The 19,210-nt window shown below is 37.9% G+C and overlaps 1 protein-coding gene across 1 annotated transcript in view; it reads right to left on the reverse strand.

Moving 5' to 3' along the window:
* Positions 1-1,671: 1,671 nt before the first annotated feature.
* Positions 1,672-19,210, reverse strand: part of ARFGEF1 (ADP ribosylation factor guanine nucleotide exchange factor 1) — an 84,973-nt gene continuing 67,434 nt past the window's right edge. Inside the window, exons 24-39 of the mRNA XM_053965802.1 lie at positions 18,478-18,518; positions 18,220-18,389; positions 17,446-17,597; positions 17,112-17,284; positions 16,035-16,195; positions 15,266-15,396; positions 14,302-14,431; positions 13,272-13,407; positions 13,046-13,184; positions 8,673-8,742; positions 6,960-7,089; positions 6,036-6,175; positions 5,489-5,657; positions 4,857-4,995; positions 3,855-3,972; positions 1,672-3,112 (exon numbers count right to left, since the gene is read on the reverse strand). Of these exons, the coding sequence (XP_053821777.1) occupies positions 2,948-3,112; positions 3,855-3,972; positions 4,857-4,995; positions 5,489-5,657; positions 6,036-6,175; positions 6,960-7,089; positions 8,673-8,742; positions 13,046-13,184; positions 13,272-13,407; positions 14,302-14,431; positions 15,266-15,396; positions 16,035-16,195; positions 17,112-17,284; positions 17,446-17,597; positions 18,220-18,389; positions 18,478-18,518 (2,164 nt within the window). The 3' untranslated portion in view covers positions 1,672-2,947. The remainder of the gene's footprint in view (positions 3,113-3,854; positions 3,973-4,856; positions 4,996-5,488; positions 5,658-6,035; positions 6,176-6,959; positions 7,090-8,672; positions 8,743-13,045; positions 13,185-13,271; positions 13,408-14,301; positions 14,432-15,265; positions 15,397-16,034; positions 16,196-17,111; positions 17,285-17,445; positions 17,598-18,219; positions 18,390-18,477; positions 18,519-19,210) is intronic.

Raw genomic sequence — 19,210 nt, forward strand, 5'->3', positions numbered from 1 at the left:
TCCAGTTCGAGGCCAGGATGTGGCACAACCCCTCTGAATTATTTTCTTCACCTGTGCTGTGGCCTGAAACTACTGAAATTACTTTAACCTCACTGTTCAGTAGCCCTTAGTACCATGAAATTTACTCTTCCCTGCAGCTGCCCTCCCTGGGGCACTGCTGAGGACACTGAATCCTTTGCATCTTTCCAGATCATGACAGTCTCACCTGCAAAATAAATGTATCTGCAGTCCCAGCCCTGATGGGATATTGAGATCACTAGAAGAGAACCTATTCTCTGCCCCGACTCCAGATTTTTGAGAATGATCATATATGTGAGTGTTCAGAGAGCTGCAAGTTGAACACAATGCTCAGAGTACACCTGGTGCTGCTCTGACATTGCAAGAGCTAAAGAGAGGCAAAGATTTATGATGACACCAGAGTTCAGCTGCCAATGAACCAAAATTAAACAGGCATTGGGTCTTTTCCACATGAGCAATAAATAAGGCATAAGAAGGTCAGGCTATAAAAGAATAATGTCCTTACTAAAGAGGAGTACACAACAAAACAAAAAAGCAGCAAGGTTTAAAACCAGAAAGAAGCCCAAATGCCCAAGTTTTTAGTAAATTCATTGTACTCACTGCTCTATCTAGAACACAGATGATTAGAAAGCAATTGGGCAGACATGCAAGAACAGTGGCTGTTTAAACAGTGCTCAGGGTAGCAGTGACAGGGGCACCCTGCTTATGGTCTCAGAACAGTTTGCTAAAGCCACGGGGCTATTCATTGGCATGCATGACAATGAATAGGATGGGACACATTATACTCACTGTAAAAATTATTACTGGTCACTGTCAGACAAAGACCTTAGGTCTGGCCTAACACAGCAGTTTAAGATTAAAACACAGCACAACAAACTGAACAAGTAAAATGCAGCCAAGAGGAAAGGCTACAATTAATTCAAATAACCTCAATTCTACCCCTTCTGACTCTGGTAATTGCTATTTGGTTTTGCTCCACCCCAATTAACTTTGTGAGCAAACTCTGAACCACAGGTCATAGCATTTTAATTTCCTTTTCTGGCTTTTCCAATAGCTATTTCACTGAACTGCTTACACTTATTTCTGGAGCCTGCTGTGAATGTCTGTGGCAGATACGTTGCCCTGAAAGAGAGGAGGCTCCCTCACACACCTTGCTCTTCACACTGCTCTCCTGTGCCAGTCAGGAGTTTTTTGGGAACACACTGGGAAACAATCGCATTCCACACTTACTAACAAAATCAAATATGCTGACAAGGCTGAGCTGGCTGATGTATTCCAAGTCAGCAGAACTGTAATCACAGCCCTTCTCTTCCCCCTTTCTCCATCAGCTGTTTTGTGTTTGTGTTTTAATCCCCAGAGAGCAAAGTGCAGCTTTGAGCTTCTATCTGTGCAGCACTACAGGGTCCATCTGACCAGTTCATGTAGTGCTTTTGTTCTCCTCCAGCCTTGCCCACCTTTTTTTTTTTTAAATTTACCACTCCTTTTCCCCCTGTATTTGTCTCTAACAGTGAGAAGAGGCATCCCAGTCAAGCAGAGGGCACTCAGCTTTCTGCTCCCAAGGTCTAGGGTTTGCTCCTTTGAAACAAAAGCATGAGAGGCAAAGCAAACTGTAAAACAAGTAGCTGTGGATTAGACTGGTTTTGATTGCACTGATGAAAGAGTTCAAAAACTTTATTGACCTATAACCTGATTAGAATATGCCAGATGAGAACCAAATATTGTACAGAAAGTTGTACAGAATTTTTTTTTACATAGAAAACTTTACATATCTGTACCATATACATTTTGTCCATCTGAAAAAAATTTCTACATCCATTGTAATACAGAATGCTTGACAATCTCGTCTGTTAACCATCAGAGCACAATTCACAGTATGAATACATTTCCAATAAATTTAACCATCCCCAAAACATGCCAGATTTGTTACTTGAATATATCCAACATTAAATTCTGTACATAAGAGTGAAATCTACATCAAACAAAAAACATTTGACAGCAGACACAACCTAGACTTGTTTGCAGTGATTCAAGTTCCAGTCCTTGAAGGATCATCATTTCAATGGCTCGTTATATTTAAAAGCCCTAAAATAAGTATATTACAGGTAGTTATGTCAGTCGTGATATTTCTACCGCTGTTCTTGACAGAAGTCGGCAACAATAACTTCTGGGCTACAATGAAACAAAACAAAACAAAACAAAAATAACAAAAAAGAAAAAAAAATCACAACCCAAAAAAGAAACCCAAACTTCTAGTGCATTTGATAAACAAGGAAGAGTTATGGGCTTTTAACAAATCAGTATTACAGAAATAAAATAATTTGGGAAGAACTGTATAGTGTTAAAGAGTTTATATTACAGATCTGCATCTCTGTACATTTTCACAGAAAGATGATTACCAATGTCTCAGACAGCCTGAGTGTGCAAAAATCTTAGAATATCAGACATAGTTGCTAAATATTTTTTTCCATGAACAATAATCTCCATTTTCTTTTCACTATAAACATTTTATCCTTCAAAATACAGCTCTCCTGAGTTGTACTTCTCGCAGAAGCTCAAACCTTTACATATATATGTTTCTTTGGGTACATTTTACTTTCACACCCGCCATAAACATCTGTTGCTATGTTGCTGTCTAGGACAGTAAAGGACACTGTAGCCCGTGCTGACAAGGGGACTGTGCTATAAACTGGCTCTGTGCTCAGCAGGAGCCAGGCAAGAGAAACTGATGAGAGAGAATCCGCCAGGAAAGAGAGGGACTGGAGCGTTGCAAGCCTTAATTACAGTCGTAAGCATCTGTACCGTTAACCCTTGGATACACGTTGCCAGAGAAAGAAACCATTTATATGGAGATCCAGACAGAATGGCCCAGCTACCTGGTCCTTTTATTTAGCTGAGGAATATAAACTTGGAACCAGAGCATCACTATCTGCTAGTGCTTGCTTATTCCAGACTCTTGTTCTGGCGGTTGGGATATTTGGAAAACCACACCAATCCGCAGGAAAAACCTTCGCAAAACAGCCCGAAGCTCAGGAATAAGGTCAAACTGCATGATTTCACACAACAAAGGATAGTAGAATGAGGCATGGGCCTTGAACTGAGGAGAAAACAAACAAGAAATGACTCTATTATACATCGGTACACCTCAGAAAGCACACTGCAAAATAAGAATTTTAAATACTCCCCCAAATGAGAGTGAAAAACCCACAAAGTGACAAGCAGAAACACCTTTACAACTGAAATCAGCAATGCTAGAATAAGGCAAAGACAGCTGTGATATACTCTGACAGATGCTCACCAGCTACACAAAGCTCCTTACTAATGCTTATTCTCCAAGAGGAAATATTTTTCTATTACGAGCCTTTTTCTTGCAGTTGGCCTTTTTCATCACTTAATTATTTCAGCCAAGTGATCTTAGAGGGAGTTTAAACAGGGATTTATTTACTGCAGAATTGCTTTGGAGAAGGTCAAGGTGTACATGTACTGCAGCAGTACTGGCAGCAGAAACAAGAGTTAATTCTTTGAATAAAATATCATCACTAATTGCCTTCCTCGGCAGAAGAGGGGTAAAAATGATTTAACACACACTTCTAAAGGATTCCAGCGTCTTTAAACTTCTCTGACACGTTTTATTTTATCACTCACTGCACCTTCACACTGAATTATTAGTGTCAGTATCTGTCAAGTGCAGTTTGAACGTATATTCCCTCAACACAAGAGTGTCTACAGAGCAGCAGGAGCTTTTAAAATCAAGTCTGTAACTGTGTGTGATGAGCCAGTCTGGAACTACTTCTTACCTGTATTTGTAATCTGAAGCATCATTCCAAACAGATACTTACCCTCTCATCACTTATCTTCAAGACTTTAGTCAAAAATAAGAGTAAAAGGTTAGTCCAGGCTTCCCGATGACTTTCTGATGTAAGAGTGAGGAAATAGCTCAGAGCCTCGCTGCAGACACTGGAGACAAAAGACAAAAAAATAACAACTCACATTTCCTTCTGAGCTCTACTGCAGAAAGAGAGCTTTGGCTTTGCAAATCCTGGCAGTGTAGAGCTCTGGTGCAGAACAGCATTGTTTTATGAAAGCTGCTCTAAGCCTGGTTAATGACAGAAAGCAGTGACTTTGTTCAACTCAAACCCAAAGTCCTAGGACTTCAGTAATAAATAAGCTGACAAAAGTGTGCTTATACTGTCTGTGAATGTATTTGAAACATCAAGTGCTCTTTGCCAGATATCTGACAAAACATTAAGTGGGCTTTAGGAATATCTCATGTTGACATAACCAGGCAGTTTTCAGCCCTGCTTCCTAGTCTGTGAACCTTAAAGTCTTAGCCTTAAGTGTTGCTGTTGAGGTTTAAAGCCCTCCCTTATTCCAACAGTTGCTTGAAAACATTATAAACAAAAACCATTCAGATCAATGGCCAAAGAGCCAAAGGCCTCTATATGCTCACAAGGCTGCTTAAACCCAGTGTCCATTTCTGAAAATGAGAATAAACAGTGTCAGCTCCCTGAAATACCTGAGGTTAGTGAAAGAAAAAGCAGGGTTTAGGTGATAGCTGCTTTCCTTTTTAAAGAGAAGCCCCTGCCTACCCACATGATACAAAAAAAGGTGAAAAAAAATCTTTGTTCTCCCTGCAAAACATGTAATGAGAACAAAAAGGAGAGACAGCACTCCCCACAGAACATAAAACTCAGTATTAGCTGTGGCCACCACACACACGTGTTGGCTCTCAAGTTTACTGCAAACAGAGATGGTCTGTCCTTTTAAATAGCCCACCCCCTTTCTTTAACACCAGAAATAACATGAACAGGCTCAGCTCCAGGCTCAGCTCAGGACCTTACTTCAGCAGTCTTTGCTGGACTTCCTCCCAGGCACTGGTGCGGCTCTCGTCCATGTACATGCGGAACAGGATGCGCAGCCCACAGGCCAGGCTGCTCGTCTCCTGCTTCAGCAGGTTGGGCTTGGATTTGCCTTTGAAACCTACAGGAATTCCAAGCATCCATTTAGATTTTTGGTTCAGCTGACATTCTTTCTTACAGTCCCCACCTTCTCTTTCTAAGCATCTTCTGCACACAGACAGAAGAACCACCTCAGGTAATTAACTTCTCATAACATTTAGTAAAATGGAGCACTGCTAAAAATTAACCTATTAATATGTGCCATAATTGTGGCTGGAAACCATTTTTAGTATGAGCTTACAAGTGGCTGTGAAACCTGTGTTTGTGCCTGCAGTTTTCAAGCATGGGACTCACACTTACAGCCAAGAATCAGCCTGACAGCTGTACCTCAGTGAAAACGTAATTTTAGGAAACCAGAAATATTTGTGCCTCCACAGATTAGTCTCCTCCCTTTAGGAATCCTACACTTATAGAGCTAAAGCTTCTACTTTTACATTTGGCATCAAAGTACTTCTGACCTATTTTTGGGTCAATTCCCACTGTCACAAAGTATTTCTTCAAGGGCACTGACTCACCTGCTTTCCAGAGAGCAGTTCTTTGTTCATTGTTTGAATTAAATGCTTTAGCAAATCTGTGAGATTCCAGCAGACAATCGAGAAGTTTGAAAAGCTGTTGTGATGTTAGGAAACGATACATCCCTTGATCCTGTGTATCCACATGGACATCGAAGTCTACTGCATCTCTCTATTGAAAAAAGAGGAAAAGGAAGAAAAAGATTTGAAGTAAAAATTCACAACTGTCTTCAGCAAGCTCCTGTGATAACTCAATCCTACCCTGTAGGATCTGTACTTGTACTTAAACTTAACACTGTATTAAAGGTTGTATCCACATGCCAGCTACATAAATCCCTTTGAACATTACATGTTCTAATCTCCACACTGCTGCCCTGGCACAGCAAATGCAATTTAACAGGAGTTGTAAAAGATCTCAACAGGCCAATGGAAATCCTCAAACGCATGTGAAAATTGTAAATTAGCAGATACTACAGGAGTTATCTGAAAGAAACTTTATCTTAAAACCTTTGTAGGAAAAGGTACAGAGGTACCTATCAGTTCCACTTACTTGTGCTGCTGCTAGATTCTCTGCATCCTCTTTTTTGCTAGTTGCTGGGAAGAACACAATGTTGTCGATAGTCTGAATGAGTTCCAGCTGTACAACACACTTGATCAAAAGAGCAGCAAATAACTTCTGTTCTGGAAATTCTTTAAAGGAAAGAAAATTACTTGTTAACTACAGACCTTTTCTGAGCTGTTTTGAGGGCATGCTGAACTTCAAGCATGTGTGTAAACCAAACCTGGAATCCACCTGTTGGAATTACTAACACCAGGACAGATCACCATGTTACGAACTGTAACTTCTTAAAAAACTGTTTCCTGAAGTTGTCTGTGATACATTGGATCAACCTGGTTCAGTGTTACCTAAAAATCACCAAAATGAGTAACTTGGACCTTCAGTGCAATAGCGTGAGCCAGAGACTGTTCCCAGGCAGGATGCTTAGCACAGCATTGGCATCATGCTTGTTTGCAGCTGTGGCAAATACTAATGTACCACATGACCATTTTAAGCAATGAAACATAACTGCACAAGGATCTTAAATAAGGGTTTGATACACTCTCTTCAAATCACAGACAGAATTCTTCTTCAGCCACAGCTTCTGTTGCATTTTGCATTGGAAAATCCCTGCTCCTAAGAAAAGAAATCTCACACAGCACTGTAAGGAGACTACTATTTTTAATATTTTGCTTTGGGTAAAAGCCTACAAGCTTGCAGTTGAACTCTTAGATTTTTAAAACACAGGCAAAAAATGTGGACCCACAGGAGTCCAAGAGAATTCTGTCATACTACATGAAGACAGTAATTTAAACAATGTGATTTCTTCACATCAGGTTTCTGAAGTCACAGCTGGGGCTCCAACTAATAGATCATACATCTGCTCCATACTACTCTAAACAGATACCAAATGCCAAACCCCTGCAGAGCACGCACTTGCTGCTGGCCTGGCTTTACTCGTTTCTTCCGCTACCGAGGCGCCTGTGCTGGGCTGATATGGGCGTCCATCTGAGGATCGAGGCTGGATGGAATCATGGATATCTACCGACTTCTGGGAGATTGTATCCTGAAAAGAAAGGAAAAAAAAAAAAAAAGTAATTAATTTACAGAAGACTTCTGGTAATTGGTAATAGTGCTGTGCTCTTCAGAGCTCAAGACGTTTGCTGTTTCAACTCTGCACTTTCATTCTCTTTGGTCATACTTGCTTTATAAGCATTCATGAAAGAAGTACCAGAAAGATGAGCTACTAAGAAAGAACTGAAAATTTAACAAGTAACAAATACTTAAGTACAAAGAAAAGGCAATGAGCAGCATTTTTCAGATAGGTTTTTGTACGCCCTCCAAGCATTTCTTCTGTCACCCAAGAGTTACTACAGCTTTTACCAGATCAAGAGTAGGAGGTTTACTGGCAGGTTCCTATAAAGAACACCTCAGCTTCTCATATCAGTAGATAACCAAAGTTTTCATCTCTACTAAGTAAAAATGTATATTTTAATAGGTATCATGTCTACTGACAGCAAAACACTCCATCATATTTGAGCAACCTAAAGAAAAATGAGATGAAAATATCCAAAGCCTGCACAGATTCTATCCTACTAAATGAGACAGCCAAAATATTTTTCCTTTAGTATCATTTATTACACAAGTTCTGTTAATTCTGAAGTTGCAAAATATCCTTTTACACTGAAGACAAAAATAATTTTTAAAAACATTAATGCTAAACTATTTCAAAGGGAAATGATGTTTTAATTTAGTCAAGACTAAGACATTTATTTGCCATTTACACATGCTATAATATTTGACATAAATGGATCAAGAATATAGCAAATATGTTTAGATCAAACCACTATAAATGAGTCATGGTACAGCACAAAGGTACAATACCCATATAATGAGAACTGGCCTTCACAAACATTTACTCTGTTTAAGCAGAATTATGGTAACACTTCATAAAGATAAATGGAGGGAGTCAGTCTCTCTTAGTAAAGCTCTTAGACCATTATCCTTGAGCAACTTGTATCAAGCGCTCCATTAATCTATAAATAACTTTATGCAGCAATCTTGTGAGAATGTCCAAAAGCTAAACTAATTCTCAGCAGCAGCAAAGCAGCTACAGGAGCTGTCACTTGCAGGCAAATCCAGACTTCACATCAGTTTATGCAATCAACACTAAGAAATCTGATGGTTATACAAATTTTCTACTTTAAATAGATATCTAAGGTCTTATTACAAGAGAAAATTTGGAGGCAAAAAAAGTAAATCTGTCAATCTATCCCTCTTCAGCAATTTCTCTTCTTTCCTGTACATCAAAACGAAAGAAAATCATGACCCAAACCACGAAACAACTCAAAGCCCAAATACAGTATTAGAGAAACCTGCCAGACAGGACATTACCTAAAACAAACACAGGTAACTACCTACAGCCAATTTCTGAAAGTCAACTTTGCTGCAAACAAACACATACTTCTTTATCAGTTAATTCCTTGCCATTTTTAAACATTAAATAGCACTTGAGCTGGAAAAAAAAATTCAAGTAAATCAAAACTGAAAAATGTATTTAAACCTATTATATTTCACCTATTCTACATCACAACACATTTCTACTGAGCTCTTGCAATCTTAAATTATTGTTTTATTTCAGCAGCTTACCAGTTTTTCTTTTGCATCAGAGGGAGAGCCACAGCAGAACTCCCCACCGACCGGTCGCCAAGTCAGCAGCCTTGAAAACACAAAACCAGTCCCAGATTTACTAAGTTTGAACTATAAATCAGAACCAACACTCTGAAAAGTCCCCTTCAACATGGTGTGGGTTTTTTGCATTAATTTCAATTCTAAGTGCACTTTATTTTTTCACATGTTTAAAAGTGTAATACTAATACTGTGTTTGTTGAACTTCAACATTTCTGCCAAGTACCTTGGATGGACAAGTGGACTATATCAAGGTGGATTAGCTTTTCTCAGAAATACTGGATTTGTCTTAAGGCAGTGTTTTAGTGCCATTAGTGGGTCCCCTTTTCTCCCACACTGCCTTAAACTTGATCTAGAATAAGGAATGAATCTACTCCAGAAGAAATCACATGAACATTTGGAGATGCTTTGCATTCTCTCTCTGGGGTATATTCCAGGATTATGTTTCCATTTCCACTTAAAAATTCACCACTTCCACTCAGGATTCATTGCTGTTATGAGGTATCAAATCACTGACAATACTTCTGATTGTCTGATTTCCTATAAGACACTGCTGTCTCGAGGATCTTAACCTTAGCACTAAAACATTTCTACACTAATGTTGGGAGTAATGTTACACTAACTTTCTGAGACTGTCTGTGCCTGCCAAGAATCGAGGGAAATTGGATTAAATAACCTAAGTTGTCCCATCGATTTTTGTTCTATCCAATCTACTGCTGCAAAGTAAGATTGGAGTTACTTGTCATTGTCATGATCTCAAACACTTTAGTGTCAATCTGTGTGAGGTAACACATACTGGACATTTGTGTCTGCATTTCCTAAGAGAGAGCTTTTACACCAAGTTAAGCATCCTAAATGAATATATCCCTGATCTCCAGAAAACTGATAACTGAAAAACTAAAAAGACAAATTGGAGATAAGATAAAATCTTGAGGCATGTAATAAGGCAACAAATAAAGTAGAACAGAGAACTAAATTGATTCTTGAAAGCTGCAAGAACATAAATTGAGGCATTGGGACAATGAGCCATTATGAGCCAGTAGAGGCCAGACCATCATAATTTGTGCAAGGAACCAATTCTAACTCTTGAATTTTTTGAAGACGAGAGGATTTCTCAGCAACAGAAAGCCTGTTTCACTCTCATGAAACTTCAGAAAATTTAAATTAACAAAAATTATAAATAGAAGAGAAATGAAACTACAATAAAAATTAAAGAAACTGTTAAAATAAGCAAAAATCGATGGGCTAGATGAGCAAACAGCTAAGCCAAGAGGACGGTGATCAGGTGCACGGACTCTAGTTGGAGGCCAGTGGTACACCCCAGGGGTCAACACTGGGTCCAATCTGTCCATCTTAATGATCTGGGTGATGGGGCAGAGAGGACTCAGGAAGCTGGATGACACAGAAGTAGGAGGAGTGGCTGAGACCAGAGGGTCATGCTGCTATCCACAGGGACCTCCACAGGCTGGAGGAGTGGGCTGATGGGAACCCTAAGCAGTTCAGTGAGGGAAGAACAAGGTTCTTCACCTGGGGAGGAGCAAGCCCATGCCCCAGGATCTGCTGGGGGCTGCCCAGCTGGGAAGCAGCTTGGCCTGCAGAGAAGGCCCTGGAGATCCTGGTGGACACCAGGCTGGACATGAGTGAGCAGGGTGCCCTTGCTGCAGAGAAAGCAAACACGATCCTGGGCTGTCAGCAGGTGGGAAGGGGACCCTGCCCCTCTGCCCAGCACCATGGACAGTCCTGGGCTCCCCAGTTTGAGAGACACGGAGCTACTGGAGAAAGTTCAGCAAAAAGCCACAAAGGTGAAGAAGGAACTAGAGCATCTCTTCCATGAGGAGAGTTGGAGACAACAGGGACTGTCCGGCCTGGAAAAGAAGAGGCTCAGGACATCTCATCAACATACTATAAATACCTGAAATGTGGGGGCAAAGCAGAGCCAGGCTTTTTCCAGTGATTCACAATGCCAGGACCAGAGGCAATGGCACAAACACAGGAAATTCTTTATGAACATTAGGAAACACTTTTTCACTGTGAGGGTGATCAAGCACGAGGCAGAGGTTGCCCAGAAAAGCTGTGGAGCTTCTTTCCTTGAAGATATTTGAAGGTCAGGACACGGTCCTGGGAAAAGTGCTCTGGGGTGGCCATACCTGAGCTCAGTGGTTGGACCACAAAACCTCCAGAGCCCTTTCCAACTTCAGCCATTCTGTATTAGTATCTTCAGCTATCATCAAGTGATCTGTAGAAGCTTGGCAGCAGCATGGTTTGTGGTTTTCTAGTAACTGATCCTTGCAGAAATTGGTAGCTGAGTAAATATTATAGTACATTTTCCAAACAAGGAAATATGATCAACTCTCTTTGCAAAAAATAACTTGCCAAGAATCAGCAGAGGCTGATACTGCAACTAAGAACTCGTGCAGCCAATGTTGCAGCTTTTAAATCAGAGAAGCTGCACAACACCTGGAAGATGTTTCTTATGAATGCTAAAAATGAACAAATGCAACCCCACCTGATCAGACCAATAAAAACTTCTGCCAGAAGATACTTTACACTCCAGAGATTTGCAGCTTCTGACTATTTGAAGACAATTGGCAATAAAGCACTTGCCCATAAAGTTTTCATATATACCACTGTGTGATTTGTCTGTCTTCATTTCAACATTAACTACTGTGTTACTTCCAGGCATGGAAAGACAGAGGTAAACAGTTCATTTGCCTTCTCTAAGCACTGAGGCAGCCACCACAACAAGTGGTATTAAAACTGCATTGTCAAAAAAGAAAATAATAAAAAAACTAAGGATGGGAAGGCAGGAGAAGTTCCATTGCAAAAAAAAAAAAAAAAAAAAAAAAAAAAGGGTAATAGAGGGACTAAGAAATAAAATACGAAATATTAGCCAAACCAGGAGTCTCAGAAAAATAAGCAGATCCCATAAAATGAGAGGCAAAAAAGAAGTATCCTCCTAGGACTCAGAAAGAGAAAGAAAAAAAGGTAAGTACCCTCACATAAAATCAAAGTAAGGCTATGGAAGTTGGGAACCTTCCAGAAATTTAAGAAGGAATAACATAATGAGGTTCTCAAAAGATGGTACAGAAAGATTAAAAGAGAAAGAAAGAGAAAGTTAAAGGAGGAGTTGGATACTCTCCTAAGAAAAAGAACCCATTTGAGAAGCAGAAGGGCCTCAACATCAAAGCGAATAATGCATATATTTCAAATTTGATATAACTAAAGGCAACAGAGTATTTTGAGTATGTCTAAATATTACGATATCCAAAATGCTGCTCTAGAAAGGATTCTCATATTCAACTATAAGAACACCCAGAAATTTAGGTTTTGATCATATGCTGAAACCAAAGCAAATGTTCTGCTAGTAAATATTAACTTCAAAATCTTTCCAAGTACAGGACATAGTAAGTTAGGGTTAATTCAGCTGGACTTCTACATGCAGAGATGTGGCTTCCAGTTTTATTTTTGGCAGTTATCAAAATGCAGAAGGTATCTTGCTAGCTCCCAAGTATTTCAGCTTCATTTTATACTTATTTTTTGATGGAATTAATTTATACCTACTTACTTTAAAAAAATATGTGAGGTAGTGACAGATTTTAGCTTTTAATGGATGAATGAAGCTCTCTCAGTGCTATCTGATATACAACTCTAAAATTGGAGGAATTTTAGAGGAAAAGGAAAGACTGATATGCAGAAGGTTTCTTTTGCTTCAGTTTTCTTCAGGCCTAAAGTAGGTCTCAGAAGCAAAGAATATGAACTGGATGAAACATAGCACTTGGAATGGTGCAGCCTTACTCCAAGAAACCTCACACAGAGTTATATGAATGGAAAGGGTTACCAAATATCCAAGAAAATTTTCACAAAAATATTAAGATTCATATAAACATATGATGGAAATTAACCATCAACCACAGAGACTTAAATCTGTAAGACTGTTGCAGTATTTTAGTATTTTATGGAAAAAGCTCCACATGTAATTATAAACAGCAAAGCCTGCATCTCCTATTACAAAAAAAGAAAATAACAAAAAAATCAGATAGTATTTCTCAAAAAAAAAAATCCAAAACCTTAAAACTGATTCATGTTACATTCTCGGGTTGTTGGGGAGTTTTTTTGCTTATCTCCTATACAGTATTTTAGTTTTTAACATTTCATCATTAACAACACAGAAGAATGCCTATACCTAATTTATCATCACAAGTAAGTCTGTTTCTCTTTAGTCCACACTCAACAGTTTTTTGTTTACCCCACCTATGAGATATCTAAGAGTTCAAAACAGGTAAATAATGTAGTTAAACTATTTTAGAAAGTATAAATATGAACAGTTGTCTTACGCATGAGGGATTGTAGTTTTGAAAATATCCAGCATGCAAGTGCAGGTTTTATCCCAGATTTCTAGGGTAAACTTTTCACCATTAAGGATGACAACATTCTCCAAACAGTTTGTACCAGATCGTGCCAGTTGTTCATTGTCTGTAAGAGACAAACAGTGTATTTGTTCATCCACATTCAACAGAGTAAATGTTAACATTGTTTTAACATAATTTGTACAGTTCCTACCTTGCTGCACACACCAGTACAGCTGTGCAAATATATCATCCAAAAGAACATCACTAAGTACTTCTAAATACTGTGTAAATACATCACAGATTGCATAAAGTGCATGGTTACAAGTAGTTGTCATCCATTCAGCTTTCTAGGAGGCAAAAAAAAACCCAAGAATTACAACCTGAAGGTGAAACTTCTGGATACACATATAGATGAACATTTGTATTTACTCAATTTGCTTTATAGTGACATGAAATTCATTTCTGTACCTCAAAACCTCAAAATTTGGAGCCTCAACTCCTGCTTTGCCAACTAGCAGGTTTAAAAAGAACTACAGGAACAGACAAACAAAAACTGTCTTAGTGTCCAATTCTAGCTCAATGATTTAACACCAAGCTAAAGTTGTGTTTAAGCATTTTCCTGGGGAAAAAAATTAATGAAATGAGACATGTCCTACTACAAATAGCCAGACAGAGACTCCCAAACAGTTTTGATCATTTTGATCTAACTTCTAATAGTAATAATTTACACATTAGTTACATTTTAAAGCCTATTTTAGTTGTTTTTCAGAACAGTACCTGGTTCTGGTTTGGCAGATCAAAACCTGGATGGCTGGCCAAAAGTGTGCAATGACAGCACAGTGCTGTTTTGGGTGGGTTTTGTTTGTGAACTTATTTCTTCTAATTGTGACTTCACTGCTGATTACAAGCCTCACTCAAGTGAGCATATTGTGTGTCAGATTCCAAACATCACATGTAAAAGCTACAGTTCTTCTTACAAACCCTAGATACATTGCATTTTATGCTATTCTTCTGTTGTTCCTAGTGCAAACTAATAGGCCTTTTACACATATGGCTTTCAAAAATGAAAAAAGTGACAACACCTGCCAACAGAATGCCATTAAAACAAAACAAGGCTACCAGAACCACAGGTCCACCATCCAAGTTTTGAGGTTTACCCTACATTACTTGACAAAGTTATAGTACAGTTTTCTACTGTAAATATAGTTCTCATGTAAATTATCTTCCTCCACTTTTATCACCTCAGTCTGCTGTTCTGGCAGTTTCATGTTGTCAAATATCCTGAAGACAATCCGAAACAAATCTTGCCACCAGTGTTTTTCATAAGTATGGCCATATGTCTTCATTATTTCAAACATTACTGTTAAGCCCCTGAAATGAAAAAAGAACAACTTATACCAAGAGTTACAAAAAGACAAGAACGAGACCAAGTACAACTACAGCAGCAAGAACAAACTCAAATACTGTTGAGAACATTATACACACACATGAGTACACAAAATATAAGTAGAAAATCAGCTTGTAAAAAAGCACTTTATAGTCACAGGCAATAGCCAAAAATATTTTTGAGAGCTGTGGTAAATTAAAATTAAAATAGTAAATTAACTCGTTTACCAAGGGCCACAAAAATTAATAAACAAATAATTCCAGTTAAAAAGTACAAAAGTCTAGAAACAATTATTAACCTTCACCAGCTATAAATGGAGTCCAGATGCACAGCTCCCATGCCAATATGTAGATTTAGTTATTTGTGTACAACCCCTCATATTTCACATCAGAACTGTAAATGAATATGTTTTACAAGGGAAAATCATATTCCAGGAAAATAAGCAAGTTTTACATGAGATCAGAGTACAGCTTTGTTTTTTTTAACCATTTCTGCAATCCTCAACACTTAATGAATCATGGTATAAAACCAATTTTAAAATCCCCAAGGTAAGCGGGATGAGCAAGACAGAATGCAATCATAACTACATAACTTTGTTGTTTATTATAACAGAAAATCAAAATTTCAAATGTACAGAACACAGACTTAATTTCTATATTCCAGTGTCTATTTAAAAGGTGTTTGTTGTTTGCACAGTGGTATCATCTGAATTATAGACATAAGTCATTTTACAGTGATTACATTCACCAAGAGTTGTTTTTGTTTTAAAAATATAAAGTAAGCCTTTTAAAATTTGAATTACAAATACTGATTGTTACCTGGTTCTTACATCTAATTTGCATCTATTGATGATACAGGACAACTCAAAGAGAATTGGGAACCATCCTCGCACCCACACTCTGTCTTCAGGAGCTACATTCATATCATCACTTGTGTATTCCTTGAATGCCTTCAGAAGGAAACAGTTACACAGTCACAGAAGTTATACTCTTCAAAACAAAACACAATTTGGACTGTAAACAACAATCTCTCCTGCAAGAGTATTATACCCTGATACCTCAGATGAGTTGGCAATCAAAACAGTTACACTGGGTAAGTGAACTGTTTTTCAAACTAATGCTTAGTATATTATGATGAATAAACTTTAAAAAATAAACAAGATTACACATTCAAGCACCAATGTTTTCTTGCAGTTCAGTGTGAATCTCTTGCTCTCATTTTTATAGAGACAGCTCTGAAAGTGAGGATCTAACCATAACATTTTGAGGATATCAAGCATTTTTGGTTATGCCATAATCCATTTCTTCACATTTCCCTGCTGAGAGCAGATCCTGAGATATGTTGATTTCCAACAGGTCTCAGGAATGCGAGTCACCAGTGGAATTGGGCAGTAGGGATGGGCAAAGGGGAATAAAAAAATAGAAAAATCACTGATACTTTCAAAGCCTGTGGCATTTTACACTCCTATTGTTTCTGAATAAGGTACATTTCTCATTAATCCATGAAACTTGAAGGGAAGCCAGTAGGTTTAGCATAATTATTTTTCCTTTGTAACAGCACTTATAATTCAGTTAACACAGACTATACCTGAGGCCTGTCAGACACATATTTTGCACAGTGGCGAATGAGGCGGATCGCTTCCATACTGGTATCTGGAAATGCTGCATTGCAGGCAAATTCAGACAAGCACTTCACTGCATCCTGGAAAGAATCTATGGTTGCTGGGAAGTGTTTTTCAAACACGATTGCTGAGAGAAAAGTGTGAACAGGAGAAGAAAAAAAGTGTCATGCTTTAAAAGCTATTAATTCTAATATGAACTGTCTGTAACAGAAGTCATGAGAGACTGGTTCATTGACTGGTGCTGTCAAATGCCCGAGTAGTAAGAAAAACTTAAGAAAAAAAAGGAATTAAAAAAAAATACACAGAGGGCATTTCATTTTGATAGCGAGTATTTAAAATAAATTAAGGTAGCATCTGGACTAAAGCAGGGAAATGTAACAGTTAAGCAAGACTACAGCAATAGGTTTAACACTAGTCTCTGTCACCACAGCTTAAGAGGGACACATGAAGCATGGAGTCCCATCTACTAATGGACCTCCTCCCCAGCTACATGTTGCCTTGTTTTAAAATAGCTGCTTTTGAAGGAAAAAAAATGCTTCATCAACAATGAAACAGTTTTATAAACTTGCAGAGGTTCAGACAGAATAAAGAGATCCCTTAAAACCTGGGATCTAGATTAGAATAGAGAGACAGGAAAAAAATTATCACAATGCCCCCTAGCTCAGCACTTTCTCCTTACACAAGCACAATTCAGAAAAACAGAAAAAGAAAAGCAAACAACATAGTAGTAAAATATGTACATCTTTTTTTTTTTTTTTGTAGGGGAAACCCCAGAATACTTCACTTAAATAAAAATGTGCACATTAACTAGAATATCTAAGGCCTGAGTTGCTTTACCTACAAACGACAAGTTTTTTTTTTAAAAGGCATAAAGAAAACCAATTAACTCTCATCTTATTGAAGGAATTTGGTATTTTCTCAGAGGACTGATTGGAAATTGTAAATCATTGTTTCCAAGACATGAAGCAGGGTCTACTATGCAGGCTTTTTGGACTCTGGAGTGACACTCCCTTCCATGATGTCTGAATATCATTCATACTCACTGACAATGTGTCCTGTAGTCTGGAATGCCAGTTCCACTATACTTTCATCCTGATCTGAGGCGGCCAGATGAAACACTGAAAAAATGTTTTTCCAGCCAGAACGAATGTTAGCAGCCTGGGAATTCACCATCTGTGCAATACACCGTACAACCATGTCTCGAATAGTAGGAGACCTAAATTAGGATAATAAACAATAATTCTTTAAACTAAATTACATAATTAATTAAAGTAGTATAATTCTCTAACGACTGATTTTACAAAAGCAATTTGAAATATTAATTGCAAAAGTTGATGCTTGTGATCCAAGGCAATTCAGTTAAATGTATGTTATTACCTGTTTCTCTTCATGATATGTTCAAATGGTCTTAGGAAGTCCTTCTGGAATCGGAAATTAGCAAGTTCTCCTTTTTCCAAGAACTTCATTGACAATTGCCTTAATGAGTCTACTGCAAAAATTGCTACATCTTCATTGGGATTACAGCCAACCTGAGAACGTAGAATAGAAATGCAGAGTAAGCTTGCATTAGAATTCTTATGGATTCAGCACAAGCTGCCTTTACAGTTGGTAACAGAACTAAGCAGTACTGAAAAATTAACAAAATTAAACAGTAGTCAATTCCAGAAACCACACTGTTTATGCAATTCAGTAATCCCTAATTCCAGCTATTTTATACGTTAAATAACCTGACATTTAAAACCTCCTAAAAACAAGCAAGCCATGTAAAAAAGACTTCAACAGCTGTATTAAAAATGCAAGTCAAACATTCATTTGATAAAGAGTCAATTTAGACTTGAAGACAACCTCTTAAACCAAGCATCATGAAACACCCCCAAAAATTACAGCACAAAACTAACAGAAGCCAGTTCTAGACTCAAGTAATGGTAAATAACTTAATGTATACTTCTGTTTTTATATTTATTATACTGTGTACCTCTGTCTTCTCGCAGGTCTTTCCAGCTTTACATTTTTTGTTGGTTTAAGCTTACAGAGAAGGACAGAAAAACCACTATGATTCACATAAGCATGTGATTTTCCAATAAATCTCAAAATAAAATAATCTGCATCAATAACTGAAGGAGTAGGCACTATAAGCATTAACAGGGATACCTTATTAAAATGATCGCCAATAACTTCCCAGATCCTAGACCACTGTAACCTTATCCGGCCCATGTTGTAGTAAGAAATCTCTACTATCTTCTGCAGACTAAACATTCGAGGGTGGGTAGCAGACAGCAGCTCATCCATAGACACAGCACAAAGCCAGCGAACGAAATCCACTGTTGAATGACCACAGATTTTAATGTAATCTTTTTCCAACGTTTAGTTTACAGGGGTGGGGAGGGGTAGGGAAGAGATGAAACCTACCAATAGCATTTCCATCCAACCTTGTAGATCCAGTAAATATTCTGTAAAGTGCAGTTGAAGACATGGTTAAAATTTCTTAAGAAAAGCATCTGTTAAATGTATTCAAGCTTCCTTGTCTTGTTTTTCTTAATAATATATAGACAGTCTCTGATTACCTTTATTTATTAAAAAAACAATTAATTTTTTTACAATTGTAAAGACATAGTGAGAATACTGTCAGCTTTTAACATCCCTGATAGAAATACATAACTCAAACGTCTCCAGAGTACATAATATCCATTTGCCAGAAAAAGTAGGTATTTGAAACACTTGCCATTATGAAGCAGGGAGGGACACTGCAAACCTAAACTGCTATTATGTGTTTGACATCAAGCTTCCAGAGCACTTGATGTGATTTTATTGCAAGACAACCTTTCACTGAACTGACATCAATCTTGCTGCCTGTACTTCAACCATAGAAATGTTTATAAGCCTTCAAAATGGTATCTCTTCATCAATTTTGACAACCAATAAGAAAATTATGTTCTGATTTCTTAGATGCTGATCAAGCAAGATCTATGAACACTTCAGTCTGATCACTACTGCATGATATAAACAGGGAATGTTCATAATATGTATTCTGCCCAGCCAAATCTAGTTAAAATAAATGTGATTCATAGAACGGAAGACTGGAATAATAATTTTGGTCATTTCAGACAACATCTACATAATCTAGAGGAAAGCAAGGGAGTCA

This window comes from Vidua chalybeata, chromosome 1 (genome assembly GCF_026979565.1).
Source record: "Vidua chalybeata isolate OUT-0048 chromosome 1, bVidCha1 merged haplotype, whole genome shotgun sequence".
NCBI classification, from domain to species: domain Eukaryota; kingdom Metazoa; phylum Chordata; class Aves; order Passeriformes; family Viduidae; genus Vidua; species Vidua chalybeata.